Below are 16,617 nucleotides of genomic sequence, written 5' to 3'. Positions count from 1 at the left end.
GTGTGTGTGTGTGTGTTTGTGTGTTCCAGGTATTGGAAACCCTGCAGGCACCTGTGATCAGGGAAAGTTATGATCTGAGCTGCGTCACCATGGGATCAGGACTCAGGTAGATCATGTGATACTGACTGTGTTCCTAACTGTGTGTAGTGTATAAAATGCGTGTTCCTAACTGCATTAAGCATATCAATTGTGTGATCCTAACTGTATTTAGCATGTGTTAACAGCTGTGTGCTCCAGACTGACAGTCTGTCTGACTGTCTCAACGTGTCTCTCAAACTCAGAACTGGACCTCCCAAACCGTGAGAGAGACACACACACACACACACACACACACACACACACACACACACACACACACACACACACACACACACACACACACACACACACACACACACACACACACACACACACACACACACACACACACATTTGGTAACCCTTATCATCTAATCTGGCTATTTATTAACGAAAAGTGTCACAGTATGATGGTATTCTAATCCAGTTTAGTAATAAAATCTTTTTTAAAGACTAACTGTCTTCCAAATCAGCCTGCCGGGGCAGCAGGCTGCCAGACCCCTGCCAACGAGGGGTAGGTCCACTCTCCCAAAGGCTGAGGCGCTGCGGTGGAAACCCCCTGCAGTAAAGGAGGTGAAGGGTTCTCCAAAGAAAGAGGTGGCGGGTTCACCTCACAGAGAGAAGGAGCAGCATGCTGGACCTCCTCCGGTGATGGTAAGGAGCTCCAGAGAGGAGCAGGCGAGCCTCACGGTGAATGGCAGCCGGTCAGAGCCGACCACCTGTCCCAAGCCCAAGACGGAAGCTCTGAACCCAGTCAAACCTGCTGCTCCCTGCCCCCTCATCGCTGACGTCATCATAGAGGGCTTCATCGAGGAGGAGGAGGAGGAGGAGGAGGAGGGAGAGCAGCGCTGTGAGGGTGTGTGTGTTTCCTACTGCCCCTATTTACACTTGCATCACATCATTTAGCAGATTTGTTTTATCCAACACGATCTGCACAAAATGCATTTCAAGTCATCACTAACTTTTCTCCATTAAATTGGATTTCAGTTAAAATAATGCTTGAGACCTCAGTGTTTCCCCTAGGATGGAGTTGCAGCAGCGGATGTGAAATGTTTTTTTTTCCAGTCGCAAATAGTTTGGTTTGCTCACAAAGCGCACCCTGCCGGGAGGTTTCTGTGTGTCTGCCGGCAACATACATACAGTACATTTGTGCACAGTAATGAGCAGGGGAAATATGGAGAGATTGAACATATTACAAGTATAATCTTTAAAACCATTATTTACATTTATTTAACAAAAAATATATTATATCAACAACCACCCTATACAGTAAAATCACATAACACAAATACTACAACAATCGAAAAGGTCTGTGCCTCAAACCAATGCATCCTCCCACTCCCTCCCCTCTCCCCATCACAAAGGTTGGACCATAAAGAGGCCATGCCTCTATTGAACAAGTTTTGGGGCTCTAGAGTCAATAATGGCGACGCTACTGAAATTGTTGCTAAAAAAATGTATATTGACATTTTTGCTAAAAAGGAATTCCTTAAAAATAAGTACATATATTTTTCAAAACTTAAGGTTGCAGTAAGACCATAAAGAGCCCATGCATATGGAAAACGTTTTGGGGATCTAGTCAATAGTGGCAACGCTATTGAAATTAAATAAAGAATCCTCAAAAATAAGAGATATATACTTTTCAAAACTAAAGGTTGTAGTAGGACCATAAAGAGGCCATGCCTCTATGGAACGAGTTTTGGGGCTCTAGAGTCAATGTCGACGCTTTTGAAATTTTACCATTGTGGTCGTTTTCAGTTTTGCACTTTGCAGACGGTCCCTAAGCTCGCGGCTGAGAGCCGACAGCTCATAGAAGCCAATGCAATTCACCGTTCGCTAAAGACGGCTTGTTTGGATGAAAACAATGTTGTAGCTGGTTCTCTTGGTTACTTACATTTACATTTAGGGCAGACATTTAGCAGACGCTTTTATCCAAAGCGACTTACAATAAGTGCATTTGTTACAATAAGTACATTTGTCATAAGAAGTGAAACAATATATCGCTGTCGGTACTGTAATGGGCTCGCTAGCCAAGCAAGCTAACTATCCACTCAGTTAAACGTTTCCCAAAAAACTCCACAGCGTGTTGAGGATTACTCATGTAGTTTAATGGTAATTTCATTCAACACATGGAAAATAAAGATAATACTTACAGACGTTGCTTTAACAAACAAGAAGATGTAGAACTGCATCTTAATGGAAGAGCTGATCAAGCTGTCGATCCTGCATGCTCTCTATGTGAATAACGTGCTTGTGACTTCCGGTCACCTAACTAGTAGCCCCTCCCTTAGAGCATTCCCTCTTAAAGGTACAGGCACCTATGCCACATACATTACAAAAAGCACACTTTCAATGCCAGGGGCAGAACACTCCCCACTTAGGGTCTTACAAGACTCTACATTAATTAACAGAATCAGTCTTAGGAGACAGAAGCAGAACAACTTCTGTAACAGGACGAAAGAACGTCTTCTTGGTTCCACCTTTGACGGCTTCCACTTCAACTTTCCGAACTAGTCCATCTTCTCCTGGAAAGGTCTTGGTGAGAATGCCCATGGGCCATTCATCTCTCTTTGCTTGACTATCTTTTAAGAGAATGATGTCCCCTTCTTGGAGACAAGGCTTCTTTCCTTGCCACTTGTGACGTAGCTGCAGGGTTTTGACATATTCACGCCTCCATCTGCTCCAAAAGATGTCAGCTAGGCTTTGAACTTGCTTCCATTCCTCTTTGAAGAGATCTGCCTCATCAAAGTGGCCAGGAGGAGGAGGAGGAGGAGTAGAACCTGTTTTGAGGGTCAGGAGCATTGCTGGGGTGAAGATGAGAGGCGACTCCGGATCTGATGACACTGGGATGAGTGGTCTCGCGTTCATGACAGCAGTTACCTCGGACATGAATGTTGTGAGAACTTCATAGGTCAGACGAGATTTCCTTTCTTCCAACAGCATACAATCCAGTATACGGCGAGCGATGCCAATCATACGTTCCCACGCTCCCCCCATGTGGGATGCGTGGGGCGGATTAAACACCCAGGTGCAACTCTGAGTGCTCAGGTACTTTTCCACTTTCTGGAAAGTAGGACTTGTCTTGTCCATCTCCAGCTCTCGGGAAGCGCCGACGAAGTTCGTGCAACTGTCGGACCGAATCTGTTTTGCGGGGTCCCTGATGGCAAAGAACCTTCTCAAAGCGTTGATGAAGCTGCTGGTGCTCATTGACTCGATCACTTCAATATGAACTGCCCTTGAACTCATGCATGAGAACATCACAGCCCATCGTTTAGAGTTAGCGTGTCCTCCTCTTGTGCGGCGTGAGACGACTTCCCATGGCCCAAAAACATCAACACCGACGTAGGTGAATGGAGGTGCTACTTGGAGTCGTTCTGCTGGCAGATCGGCCATCTGTTTATGTTCGGTTTTTCCTCGCAGTTTCCTGCAGGTGACGCATCTGTACAGCAGACTGCCGATACAGCGTTTTGCTCCCACCAGCCAGAAACCAGCAGCCCGTATTGCACCTTCAGTAAGATGTCTTCCCTGGTGTTTCACAGCCTCGTGATAGTGACACACCAGCAGAGTCGCCAGATGATACTGGCCAGGGATGATGATGGGGTGTGTTTCATTCATGTTTAAACCTGCTTGTGCTGTGCGTCCTCCTACTCTTAGGAGTTGATCTGGGTCTTGGAGAGGATGCAACTTCCAGAAGCTGCTGGAGGATGGAATGGGGAACCCTTTGGCTATGCACTTCAGCTCTTCTGCATAACAATGGTTCTGAACACTCCTCATGATGCACACTTTAGCTCTCGCCAGCTCTTCCTCTGTAGGACGACAGATGTGCCACCCTTGGCACTCGCCTTGCACAGGGCGGATGAAGGAGTGTAATACATGGATCAGGTGTGCAACTGCTGTGACGAGAGTGCTGAACTTAGAGAAGCGTTCAAAGCGTTGAGGATGAACCATACCTATGGCTGCATGTGTGATACTTGTGGTCACCTGAGGACGTACTTCAGAGTCAGAGGAAGGATCGATGAGGTCGTAGCTCTCTTCAGTTTCAGGCGTGGACAAGGATTCACTCGTAAGAAAGTCTGGCCCGGTGAGCCATGTTGTGCTGCGTAGGAGGGCTGGAGTAGCTGTTCTTGTTCCAACGTCGGCTGGATTAAGGTCTGTACGGACGTACTTCCACTGGCCGAGACAGAGTGATTGACGGATACGTTGAACCCTGTTATGCACAAACACATAGAATCTCCTCGACTTGTTGTGGATGTATCCCAAGACAACCTTGCTATCTGTGTAGTATGTGATGTTGTTGAATGTGACATCCATCTCTTCAACTATCAGCTCGGCTATCTCCACAGCAAGTACAGCAGCGCACAACTCTAGTCTTGGGATAGTGAGGTCAGGCTGAGGCGCCAGCTTTGCCTTCCCGAAGACAAAGCCAACCTCGGGTTGGTTTTCGTGGTTCGTCACCTTAATGTAGGCCACAGCTGCGACAGCTTTCACCGATGAATCTGCAAAAACACAGAGTTCTCTTACTTGTGCACCTGCGGTAGAGAGGGACGTGTAAGGACGAGGTATCTGGAGGTCCTGTAAGTCCTGAAGCGACTCTTTCCATCTTGCCCACTCGATCTCCATGTTTTTTGGGAGTGGTGAGTCCCAATCCTCTGCCTGCGTGGTGAGCTCTCTGAGTATCAGCGTTCCGTGAACAGAGACCGTTGCAACAAACCCTAGAGGGTCATATAGACTGTTTACGGTTGACAGCACCCCTCTGCGAGTGAATGGCTTTTTGTCGTTTTCAATCTGGAATGTGAAGGTGTCTGCTCGCATGTTCCAAGACAATCAAAGACTACGTTGGACTGGCAGGTCATCGACAAAGAGATCCAAGTTGTTGACGTCTTTGGAGCAATCTTGAGGTGGGAATGCGTGAATGACTGCTGGTCGATTTGATGCAATCTTGTGCAACCTGAGGTTAGAGGCTGAAAGCATCTTCTGTGTTCTTCCAAGAACGCTGATGGCCTCTTCCTCAGTAGCGAACGACTTCAAAGCATCGTCAACATAGAACTCACATTCAATGAGTCTTCTTGCGTCACTGCCATACTCTGTCTCTGCTTCTTTGGCCGCTCTTCTCAGACCGTACACGGCCACAGCAGGAGAAGGACTGTTCCCAAAAAGGTGCACTCGCATCCGGTAGTCCACGACATTGCAGGTAGGATCATTGTCCCTGTACCATAGGAAGCGGAGATAGTCCCTGTGGTCTTCCTTCACCACGAAGCAGTGGAACATGTGTTCGATGTCAGCCGTAATGGCTACTTGCTCCTTCCTGAACCTCATAAGTTAGCCTAGCAGGCTGTTGTTCAGGTCCGGGCCGGTGAGCAGGACATCGTTGAGTGAGACTCCTTCATGTGATGCGCTGCTGTCGAAGACCACTCTGATCTTGTCCGGCTTTTTGGGATGGTACACGCTGAACAGGGGTAAGTACCAGCATTCCTTCCCTACTTGCAGGGGTGGAGCGATCTCTGCATGTCCTCTGCTAAGCATGTTCTGCATGAACTCTAGAAAGTGGGCCTTCATCTGCGGTTGTTTTTCCAGAGTGCGGCGGAGCGAGAGGAGGCGGTCATGCGCTTGTCTCCTGTTGTTGGGCAGCCGTTGTCTTGGGGATCGGAAAGGCAGAGGTCCGACCCAGCTTTTGGAGCTGTCTTGGTGGAACTCACCATCCATGATGTGAAGGAACTCTAGATCCTCCATAGAAGGTGCAAGTGTGTGATCATCAGCAGTACGAGTGAAGATGGCTTGGCCTAAGCTGTCTTCTGCTAGCTTTCCTAAGCTATATGCGAAGGTAGGTACTGGATGGTTTTGATATGTAGGTGCTTGACTGAAAACCTCTTTAACTTTGATTTGGTTGTTGCATGGCTGTAGATGGGTAGCACGACCGTTCTCTAGGATGGATGTTTTATAGCTGTTCACCTGTGGTGATCTGTGTGCACCTCCAAGGCAAACGTCACCGATGACGACCCACCCTAGGTCCAGTCTTTGGGCAAAGGGTGCATTGCCTGGACCATTAATCTGATCCCTGACCTTGTGTAACCTCAGAATGTCTCTTCCCAGAAGGAGGAGTACGTTAGCATCAGGATCGAGAGGTGGTATTTCATCTGCAATACGTTTCAGGTGAGTATGGTGGCGTGCGGCGTCCGGGGTAGGTATCTCAGCTCGATTGTCAGGGACTTCGTTGCATTCGAGAAGCGTAAGTAGAGGAAAGCTAAGTTTCTTGTCCAGTGACTCGATAGTGTAACCGATGACTCTTCTCCCCGCTGTCTCTTTAAGCCCTGCACATGTCTTGAGAGTGTATTCGTAGGAGCACCCAGAGATCTTAAAGACATCAAAGAACTCTGAACGTGCAAGGGAGCGGTTACTTTGATTATCGAGTAATGCGTACATCCTCTTGGACTCCTGTCTGTGTCCAGTGGGGTACACACTGACGAGGCAGATCTTAGCACAGGCTCTCGCACTTAATCCTTCGCCACACACTTGAGTGCACCTCAAAGTGACCTCCTGGGCCTCCGCTTTGTCCTCTTCCCCGCTATGCTCTGAAGCGGGAGGGGACGAATTGGACTTCCAGGTTGCTGGTCCAGGGTGTAGTGCTGTCGTGTGGTTGGTGCTCTCACATTCCATACATTTGACATCGGCGGAGCAGTTCCTGGCGAGATGCTCTGTGGAGGAGCAACAGCGAAAGCAGATGTAGTGTTGTTTGAGTAACTGTTTGCGTTCCTCTAAACTCTTTTCTCGAAAGCCTCTGCATTTTATCAGGGGGTGAGGCTTTCCATGTAGGGGGCAGTGTTTGCTTGGGTCCGCTGGTTTGTTACCTACTCTTGACTCAGGCTTGTCCACTGAAGAGACTTGGGTCTTGTGAATGTATACAGGCGCCTTCATAGGCCTCTCCCACTTGTTCTTTTTCTCTGCTGGAACTTGTGTGAAGAGGTTGAAGCTTGGGTCTGTACGTGCTTTTGCTTCATTGCGAATGAAGTCGACAAACACAGAGAAAGGAGGGAAACTGACCGAATGGTCACGTTTGTATCGTGGTCCGAAATAGATCCACTTTTCCTGAATGTTGTGTGGGAGTTTCTCAATGATAGGATTGACTCCTCTTGAAGTGTCCAAGTATGAAAGACCGGTGAAGTAGCCATCTTGTTTAGCTGCTTCCAGCTCTGACAACAGATCTGCTAAATCTCGAAGTCTCTGTGGATCCTTTGTTGTGATTTTGGGGAAGTTTTCCGGTTTACCAAAGAGGGCCTGTTCGACGGCCTCCGGTGAGCCGTATAGCTCGTTGAGCCGCTCCCATGCCATAGTCAATCCAGTAGGGGGGTGGCTGATATTGACCGATTTAATCCCTTTAACCTGTTCTGCTGACTCTTTTCCGAGATACTTGGTGAGAAGGTCGAGCTGTTCTCCAGCAGACAAGTCCAGGTTGTCAATAGCACTATGGAACGACATTTTCCATGACCAGTAGTTCATTGGTTGTTCATCGTATACAGTGAGTCCTGATGTCACGAGGTGGCTGCGGGCCAGATATTTAGCGAGGTCATTGGTGGTTTGACAGTGGTCGCATCCAACTCTACAGGGCGCTCCATGGACAGGCTGATGTACAGGGGATGGCAAAGGCTTATTTAGGCTATAATGTGGCGACGCTTTAATATGATGAGGGACTTGCGGTGTGTAGTCAGGTGTAGTCTCTCTATAATGCGACACTTGAGATGCGTAGAATGACGTAGTCTCATCAGCAGTGGTGTCTTGGGCTTGGCTGATGCTTTGTGGGTTTGGTAATGTGGGATTGTCACCATTTATATTGGCTGGCGAATTAACTGCAGTTATACTGGCTTGCTCTGCCACGTAAGCAGCAGTACGCTCTTCTTTGCTTTTTTTTGATACTTTATTGGCAGCCTCACTGACCACTTCGAACCACTGTTCTCTCATACCAGCCATCAGAGAATCAGCCTCCGCTATGGCAGCATCTTTTTCTTTCTCTTCGTTTAATGCATCAAGATTGGCATTAATCCGTGCTTGCTCTACCTTTAATTCAATTTCCCTTTTTGAATGTGCCGCTCTAGCTTGCGCTGCTTCAGCTTTTGAAGCAGCGCTAGACATCTTTGAGCTGGACGATGTACCGGAAGAGCGAGAGCTCACGGACTTATTATCTCCATTTTCTTTGTTTTTACTGTTAGCTGCTGACATAATGACGGTGCGTTTTTAATACCAGCAACAGATATGACTTTCAATGCCAGGGGCAGAACAGGTACAGTAAAGATGTTCATAGAACCAAGTGCAAGTATTACAATCGCTAGGCTAACCCATTCCCCGTGTAAAGCAATGATAGCAGCTACTGTAGATGCTACACAATTAAGTACCTTGAATAAGTGCAATGTACAAGTGCCAGGACGTTCAACATTCAATGGTGGCTGTGCATTGGTTTCTATGCAGAGTCGAGGTGAACTCTGAACAGGTGAGTTTTGAGACTTTTGCGGAAGCTGGTGAGCGACTCTGCGATCCTGACATCGGTAGGGAGCTCGTTCCACCACTGAGGTCCCAAAACAGAGAAAAGTTGTGACTTCGCTGATCGACCTTTGCTTGCTCTTAGCGATGGCGGTACCAGACGTCATCGCTGTACGTCCTGGCACTTGTACATTGCACTTATTCAAGGTACTTAATTGTGTAGCATCTACAGTAGCTGCTATCATTGCTTTACACGGGGAATGGGTTAGCCTAGCGATTGTAATACTTGCACTTGGTTCTATGAACATCTTTACTGTACCGACAGCGATATATTGTTTCACTTCTTATGACAAATGTACTTATTGTAACAAATGCACTTATTGTAAGTCGCTTCGGATAAAAGCGTCTGCTAAATGCCCTAAATGTAAATGTAAAATGTAAATGTAAATGAATCAGTTTTTAAAATCGTAAAAGTGATGCATGCCTCGTATCATGTGATGCGTCCGATGAGCTGCGCTTTTGGAGCTAAAATAAGAGCGATGACAGTAGTCATCGCTCTTATTTTATCCCAAAAAATATCTAATAATATAATAATAATTATCACACCGTTGGTCTCCCACCATATGCTCTGTTATCAGCAGAAATGATCTGTCCCTAAAAGTTAAAATCCACCATCCCCCCTGGCTTTTTTTTACAACTCGACCGCTGCATATAGGGGAAACACTGGACCTTTTTGCAGCTATGCTGCATGCATACCCCATATCTTTTATTCACAAAGAACCGATAAGAGTACCTTTTGAAGTACTGAATCGATAAGCAGAGTTGATAAGATTAGATAATATACCGGCCTATATCTAGATAAAGCACCAAAACTACATCCTCCAAGCTGTGAGTGTCATTTTGTTTGATTTCAATTGGTAAATGATGGGTTTATTCGCAGTGATGTTAAGTGACAAGAACATTTATTTACAATTTGGCAATATTTGAGAGTTTATAATTACAGTCATTTATACAATTGTTGGTATTTGGGACAGTTGGCCGCGACATGACTGAATGCAACGCATCTCTATGTAAAACCTTCTCTTGACGGAACTGTTTACATTGTGCAACAGCTCCGCCGCCCACTGGCCCTGAACTGGCCAATAACAAGTGGAGGACCCAGAAGAAGAAGACTCGATTGGCAATTGCGCCGCTCAAACAAGGGCCTGGTAGGGGCGTAGCGCTGTTATACATGACCATATGGAAGGAATACTGAATACAGAGTATTTTCTTTTTAATAGTTGGCAAAAAAAACATAATTTCATAACATTATAAACCAAACATATGTTCCAACATATGGGCTTAAGTTCCTCACATTGCATTAAAGCAATGTTACTTCTAGTTAAAAATCATGTATTAAAGGGGCAATGATTCTGTCCCTCTCTCCCCCTGCCCCTCTGTTTCCCCCCCTCTTCCTCTCTCCCTCTCTACCTCTATCCCACTTTCTCTTTCTTTCTCTTCCCCCAGTCTCCAATGCCTCCTTATATCAGTGGGTGGAGGTGACCTATGTGTTGAATCCTAACCACTTCTATGTGCGTTATGTGGCGGATCAGAGAGAGGCGGCCATGTTGTCTCAGAAGATCAACCAGCTGAGCTCCAGAGCCTCCAGCTTCTTCACCTACGGAGACACGCTGGAGACGGGTATGTTGTGTATTGGATAGACGTTATATCCAAAGGACGCTTCATGCTCCAAATGTTCTTCTACTCATTCATTTTTACAATGCCCTATTGCAGCTTACAGACCTGGCATGCCTATGTGAGTGTTCTATTATAGGTGGAGATGTTTTCTATAGAAAAATAATGGTGTGCTTGCATGCTCTCCAGGCGCCCAGGTGCTGGTTAATGATAAAGTCCATCGGTGGTGTCGAGGGACGGTCGTCCGTCTCTCCAAGATAGGAATGGATGATGTCACTTCCTGCCCCGCCCACCTGCTGACCAGTGCAAGCCTGTTCTTACAGGACCACGGCGTTAAAAGTACCGTCAACCTGAACATGTGTGTACACGCACGCACACTGTCACACACATTCGCGCAGGCATTGCTATGGTTACAGGTTCCGATATTTAATGGGGCTACCCACGGCAATTATGTTTACACTCATGGTATTGTAAAATGCCTTTGATAAAATACTAGTATACATAAATGGCATCTCTATACTAATCTGTATAGCGCAGCCCTAGAGGCTGCACATTGCCTCGCCTCATTATATTCCCCTCTCTTTCGCAACATTACAGTTCCCCCAGTTCTGTTTTTAATAAACCATCTCATATACTTTTAGTGTGATATTGTTGCAACAAAAGCATTCATAGGTTAGTCTTGTTCCGTTTGTCATCCGTCTGTCCTTGTTCCTCCACAGTGAGCTAGGGGAGGGAATGGACAAGTTGTCTGTGGTGATGGAGCACCTAAGGAAGATGGATGACAACATGAAGATGGAGCTGAGTGGCTGGACTCCCTTTGCCATCAGGTGTTCCCTCAAAGACCTGGTGCCTGCTGATCTGGTAACGTGCACCTCATGCTTATGACTTGATGAAACTGACCAACTCTAAAGGTATGGCCACACCAAACGCGTTACTCGCGTTAGGGGCGGCATTTTTGCATATGGAACCATTGGTTTAGGCGCGTAGATGCGTAACACGCGTTAAAGCAGCGCGTTAGGGGCGTTAGATGCGGCAGATGCACGTAATGACACACGTAAACGCACCAACGCGCCGAGTTCAAAAAATTGAAATTTTAACGCGTGACGCTTGCACAGAAGCACATGGCGGACATCTTACTCTTTATTCTGGGTGGAAATAGTAACATAGTTACGCCATTAAAAGTGTTTAGGTAAAAACTTTTAACGAGAAATGTGCATTTTACTTTCATAATGTTCGCTCGATGAATGTGAAGGATGTTTGGTTTGATAGTTATGACGAAGAGGGAACGCTCCATTCACTTGCATGGGCAGCGTCTTTGGTTGCTAAGCAAACTCAACGTCTTTGGCGTACTATTTCTCTGCTGATCAACACTACGAATGCTGGAAACACACCAGACACACCATGTGAAGTTATTTAACCCGATTATTGTTGTTTATATCCGAGATTATTTAATCTATCCCGATCAAAACTGTATCATGCACCCAAACACGGCGGCGTTTTGGTTTCCTACCTCAGACTCCTAAATACAGCGCAGCGATGGTGGCTGCGTAGGCACGTTAGGCGCCTTGAACCATTTTTGTGACACACAATGATCAAGTGGCAGGTTAGGCGCGTTACACGCGTTATCCAACGCTAGTAACGCATTTGGTGTGGCCGTACCTTAACAGACACACCTTAAGCTACGCTAACGTGGAAAGACCTCACTTTTAAGCTGCACTAACTCAAACAGACCTCAGGCTAAAGCTACGTTTTCTCAAACTTACCTCAAGCTCAAGCTACGCTGACTAAAGCAGATCCCACCTTAAAGCTATGCTAACTCAAATTGACCTTGCGCATGAGCTACACCAATTCAAAGTGACCTCATGCTAGGGTTGGCTGGTTTTCCGTTGTTTACCGGTAAGGTGCGGATAACGTGTGTGTGAGATTGTGTTTGCCTGTGCGTGTAGAAGAGCGGTTGGGGTAAGGAGGCCCGGCATGCGTTTCGTCGGGCTGTGGGCCCTGCGGTGGTGCAGTTGCAGCTCTTCTCCCGGGAGAGAGACTACCTGCTGGTGGACCTCCGGAAGCCCGCCATGGACCCCACCATCATCTGTCCTGTGTCCGTCCGAGAGTTCCTGGTATTCATAGACGTGGCCAGGTGTGTGAATATACACCTATTAGGGCTGCACGATTATTGCCAAAATGATTATCACGATTATTTGGATCAATATTGATATCACGATTATTTACCACGATTATTCATTGATTTTAGTGATACATTTTTTTATTGAACATTCACGGAAACTTGAATACATAACATAACACAATATATAACATAAACTTGAATACATAACATTAACATAACACCAACTTAAAACAACAGGGCAAAGATTCTACAATGTTTAAATTGTAAACGATTTATGTTGAACTTGTAAAATAGGTTATTATTCACGTGACCTCCTAGAAGCGAAAAAAAAAATTAAAACAATTAAATGCAGGACTATGCAGAAAGGGCACTGCCTTAGAGTTTACAGGTTTTTGGCAAGAAACACCAGCCTGTCAACATTTTCTGGCTTGAGGGATGAGCGAAGGCAGGTCACCACATTTCCCCCAGTGCTAAAAACCCTCTCTAAAGGGGAACTTGTAGCCGGGATGCACAAGTACTTTTTTGCCAGCTTTGCGAGTCGTGGGTAGAGTCGCTGGTGTTCCCTCCACCAGCTCAGCGGGTCCTCCTCAGTGTCTAGGTTACCTGACTGTAGGTAAGACTGTAGCTCAGAGGCTATAGCCTGTTGTTGCTGCTCGGGAGAGGGTCTCGTGTGGTTCCCTCAGTGGTCTTGAAGAAGCTCCCCAAGGTCTTTTTCTTTTTTGGATGTGTGACATCCTCAGCAGTCTCACCATGGGGATCAGTTTGGCCCAACTCCTTGAAAAGTGAAAAATATGAGTATCAATGATCTAGAACAAAACAAATTTAACATTGCTTGATTATATTCATAAATGTAATCCACTTAATGTAATTAATTTGTATTAAATGTTGTATTTATTCATTATAAATACCTACTGTCATGGCTGCATGTGCAGTCCTCCCCATCTCCAAAATCAGCCGGGTTTGGATTAGTCCAACATCGTCCTCACTGGTGTAGCTTAGCTTGAACCGGGGATCCAGCGAAGAGGCCACATTTAGCAGTTCCTGTGTGAGAGGGTCGTTGGACTTCCGTCCAAGTAGGTCATGATTTTATTCTTGATGGTGCAGGTGAGATCTGACTCATCATCCTGCACTTTAAGGATGGAGAACCTGAACAGGTGGAGGACAGGCTTCACAAAGGAAACACTGACGTACTTTTCGCTGGAAAGTGCATCAGTGAACTCAGTGAGAGGTTGAAGGGCTTTACTGATGGACTCCAGGATGTCTGTCCTGCCAGCTCGGGATGAGGTGTCTGGCCTTTCGGTCATCGGACAAGACTTGAGCAATGGCCTTGTGCTGCTCCAGGACTGTAGAAATCATAGCCTGCCTTGATCCCCACCTTGTGGGACACTCGGTCTTGAGCGTATGCTCTGGCAGCTTCAACTCCCTCTGTGCCTCTGCTAGCTGCCTTTTACGCCGCCAGCTGTAAGAGAAGCTGCTTACCAGCTTCTTGCAGAGACCCACTGCTCTGTCAATTCGAGGGTCTTTCATTGCGTTCTCTAAAAATAAACATGAAATATACATATGTTAAATTAAAGCAAGTTAAATCTTCTCTTCTTGTGCTTTTTAAACAATTGATAAACAACAACCCCAATCATATTATTCAAGATTAAATTAGCATTGTTGTAGGCCTATCTAATATACGAATACATTTCTGTTACTAAGTACATTTATTTGGTTAGTTTAGCAGGGATAAGAACAGTCGCTGTATAATATAATTGTTACTTAAAAAGTATTCAAACACATTAACACAATCAGCATTTTCTTTTTAAATCTTTTTATAAATATATTATTCAACTCACCTATTGCTAGATGGAGCCTGTGGCCAAAGCACTGCAGCCTAGTCCAGTTATTGAGAGAAGCTGCCTTGACAACATTGGACCCATTGTCTGTTGTAATGCAGACAAGTCTCTCCTCCTGCAAGCCCCAAGAGGCCATCGCTTCCCTCAGTCCCTGGGCAATTAACTCTCCAGTGTGGTCTTGCGGGAAAAATGCCATTTGCAGGCATCTACTCTGCATCGCAAAATCATCATCGGTGAAATTAACTGTCAAGCTCATGTACGGTTCCATCGTTCTACTTGACCATAGATCAGTGGTAGTGGCAAAGTACTCGACAGCTGTGAGATCCCTCTCTATTTCTCCTCGGCGTTTTGCATACAGTGCAGGTAATGCAACTGTGGAAAAATAATTTCGCGAGGGTATTACATACTTTTTGTCCAGTGTGTTAACCATTTTTTTAAACCCTTCATTGCTGACGGTATTTATTGGAAAGTTATTGCATTGGTGATTTCTGTGTGTCGTTGTGACTTGGAGGCATATGATGTTGCGCTGTACATGCTAGCCTTGATTGAAGTCTGAGCTGCAGCTGACGAGGGACCGGGACAGCTGATGTTAGCAGCCGATGCAACACTTCTGGCCTTCATGCAAACCTCATATTGGATTCTGTGGTGTGCTTTCAGGTGACTGAATAAATTTGTTGTGTTGCCATGCGAAGCAGCCACAACTCTCTGGCACCCTTTGCACATTGTTTTTTGCTGGTTTGTATCACTTGGCCTAAATCCGAAATATTCCCATATAACGGAAGAAGATCCGCGACGAGGGACGAGCTTATCGACCTCAACTGCTTCAGACATTGTAGGCCTAATTGTGTTTGTCTTTCAAAGTAATCGGTCTTTTCCAGGCTTCGCGCCGCCGCCGATGTACTCACGCAGTCGCAGACCGCAGGTGTACAGCGAGCGCTTGGTTTGCAGCGGAGGTAGAGCGTATACTGCATGGGCGGGGCTCGTTTCTTTTTTCGTTTTCCTTTTTTTGTGGAAGCATTATTTAAAAAAGTATCGCGAGAACACAACATGTCACCGTGGGAAGCCAATATCGTCATCGCCATAAAAATTTGATATATTGTGCAGCCCTAACACCTATCCATATATTTATAAAGTGTGTTTATAAATATGTCTACACGCAGACACATGTAGTCTGATGCACGCCTCAACCTTTTTAAATGGTTCTCTGTCCTCTCTTTTCTAAATCTGTCTGTCTATGCATCTCTCTCTGTCCCTCTCTCTCCTCATCAGGTTCTACTCTCCGTTGACCAACAGCAGCACCCTTCTGTTCTACCCCCCCGTCCACCCCAGGATCCAATCAGAGCACAGCGCCTTGGTCACACACATCAACACACCCCAAGACTTCTACATACAGCTGGTACAAACACACACACACACACACACACACACACACACACACACACACACACACACACACACACACACACACACACACACACACACACACACACACACAGGTTCTTGCATCCTTCACTCTGCCTCTCTCTTGCCCTATGTCTCCCTGTCATCTTACTCCCTTCGCTTCTTTCTTAATCATGTCTCTGTTTCATTCTTTCCTTCCTTCCCCCTCCCCCACAGGTGGGCAACATGGAGTTCCAGCTCCTCAGCTCTAAGCTACAGACGTGCTATGGCTCCTTGTCGGTGGCAGGGAGTGGCTGGGGCCTGCAGCTCTACTGCCCCACTTTGATGCAGGCCTGCGTTGCCCGTTTCCGCGACAACCTCTGGTACAGGGCCCGCATCACAGGTCAGCGACTCTCCATCTATGTCGCACGCATTTCAAAATAAAAGCCCCATCCCTGGCATGTAAGTGGCCACACTCAGTAGAAACACAGAAAGATGTTGATCTACATGTCTACTGTTTTGTTCATGATGTATGTTTTTGTGTGTGTTATTGATATATATGTTTTTGTGTTGATTGTGATATGTATATATTTATATGTTTGTGTGTGTGTGTGTGTGTGTGTGTGTGTGTGTGTGTGTGTGTGTGTGTGTGTGTAGGCATGCTGGGTGGAAGGAGTGTGGAGGTTCAGTATGTCGACATGGGTAATGAAGGGATTGTCTCCGTCAGCGACCTGAGGAAGATCAAGGATGAGTTCTTCTCCCTCCCTGCTATGGTCTGTCAGTCCACCCACTATAACCCTGTTGATTCAGTCATCATTAATTTATTCATTCATTCAGTCATGCACCCCATCCTGTCATTTAATGTGATCTGTCACTTTACCTCCTTTTGTCACTTTATGCCCCTTTATCCCTTGTGTATATTTCAAGCAGTTGCACTATTCGTATTTTATTCTATTTTTATATTACTTACCTTTGAATATTTACTTCAATTAAATATGATTGTTATTTGTTAGGAACCATTAAATTCAAACATTTTATGGTCATTATAACTGGATA

The 16,617-nt window shown here is 45.9% G+C and overlaps 1 protein-coding gene across 1 annotated transcript in view; it reads left to right on the top strand.

The window, feature by feature from the left end:
* Nucleotides 1-16,617, top strand: part of rnf17 (ring finger protein 17) — a gene marked incomplete at both ends in the record, with an annotated part of 35,409 nt that overhangs the window by 8,004 nt on the left and 10,788 nt on the right. The window contains 11 exons of the mRNA XM_079734018.1: nt 30-106; nt 225-299; nt 531-934; nt 9,660-9,755; nt 10,054-10,227; nt 10,411-10,579; nt 10,941-11,082; nt 12,168-12,355; nt 15,451-15,577; nt 15,799-15,964; nt 16,219-16,334. Coding sequence (XP_079590144.1) covers nt 30-106; nt 225-299; nt 531-934; nt 9,660-9,755; nt 10,054-10,227; nt 10,411-10,579; nt 10,941-11,082; nt 12,168-12,355; nt 15,451-15,577; nt 15,799-15,964; nt 16,219-16,334 — 1,734 coding nt within the window. The remainder of the gene's footprint in view (nt 1-29; nt 107-224; nt 300-530; nt 935-9,659; nt 9,756-10,053; nt 10,228-10,410; nt 10,580-10,940; nt 11,083-12,167; nt 12,356-15,450; nt 15,578-15,798; nt 15,965-16,218; nt 16,335-16,617) is intronic.

The sequence above is a fragment of the Pollachius pollachius genome, assembly GCF_949987615.1.
Source record: "Pollachius pollachius genome assembly, chromosome: 3".
NCBI lineage: Eukaryota > Metazoa > Chordata > Actinopteri > Gadiformes > Gadidae > Pollachius > Pollachius pollachius.
Note: the sequence above shows the minus strand (reverse complement) of the source record. Positions and strands in the feature narration are given on the sequence as shown.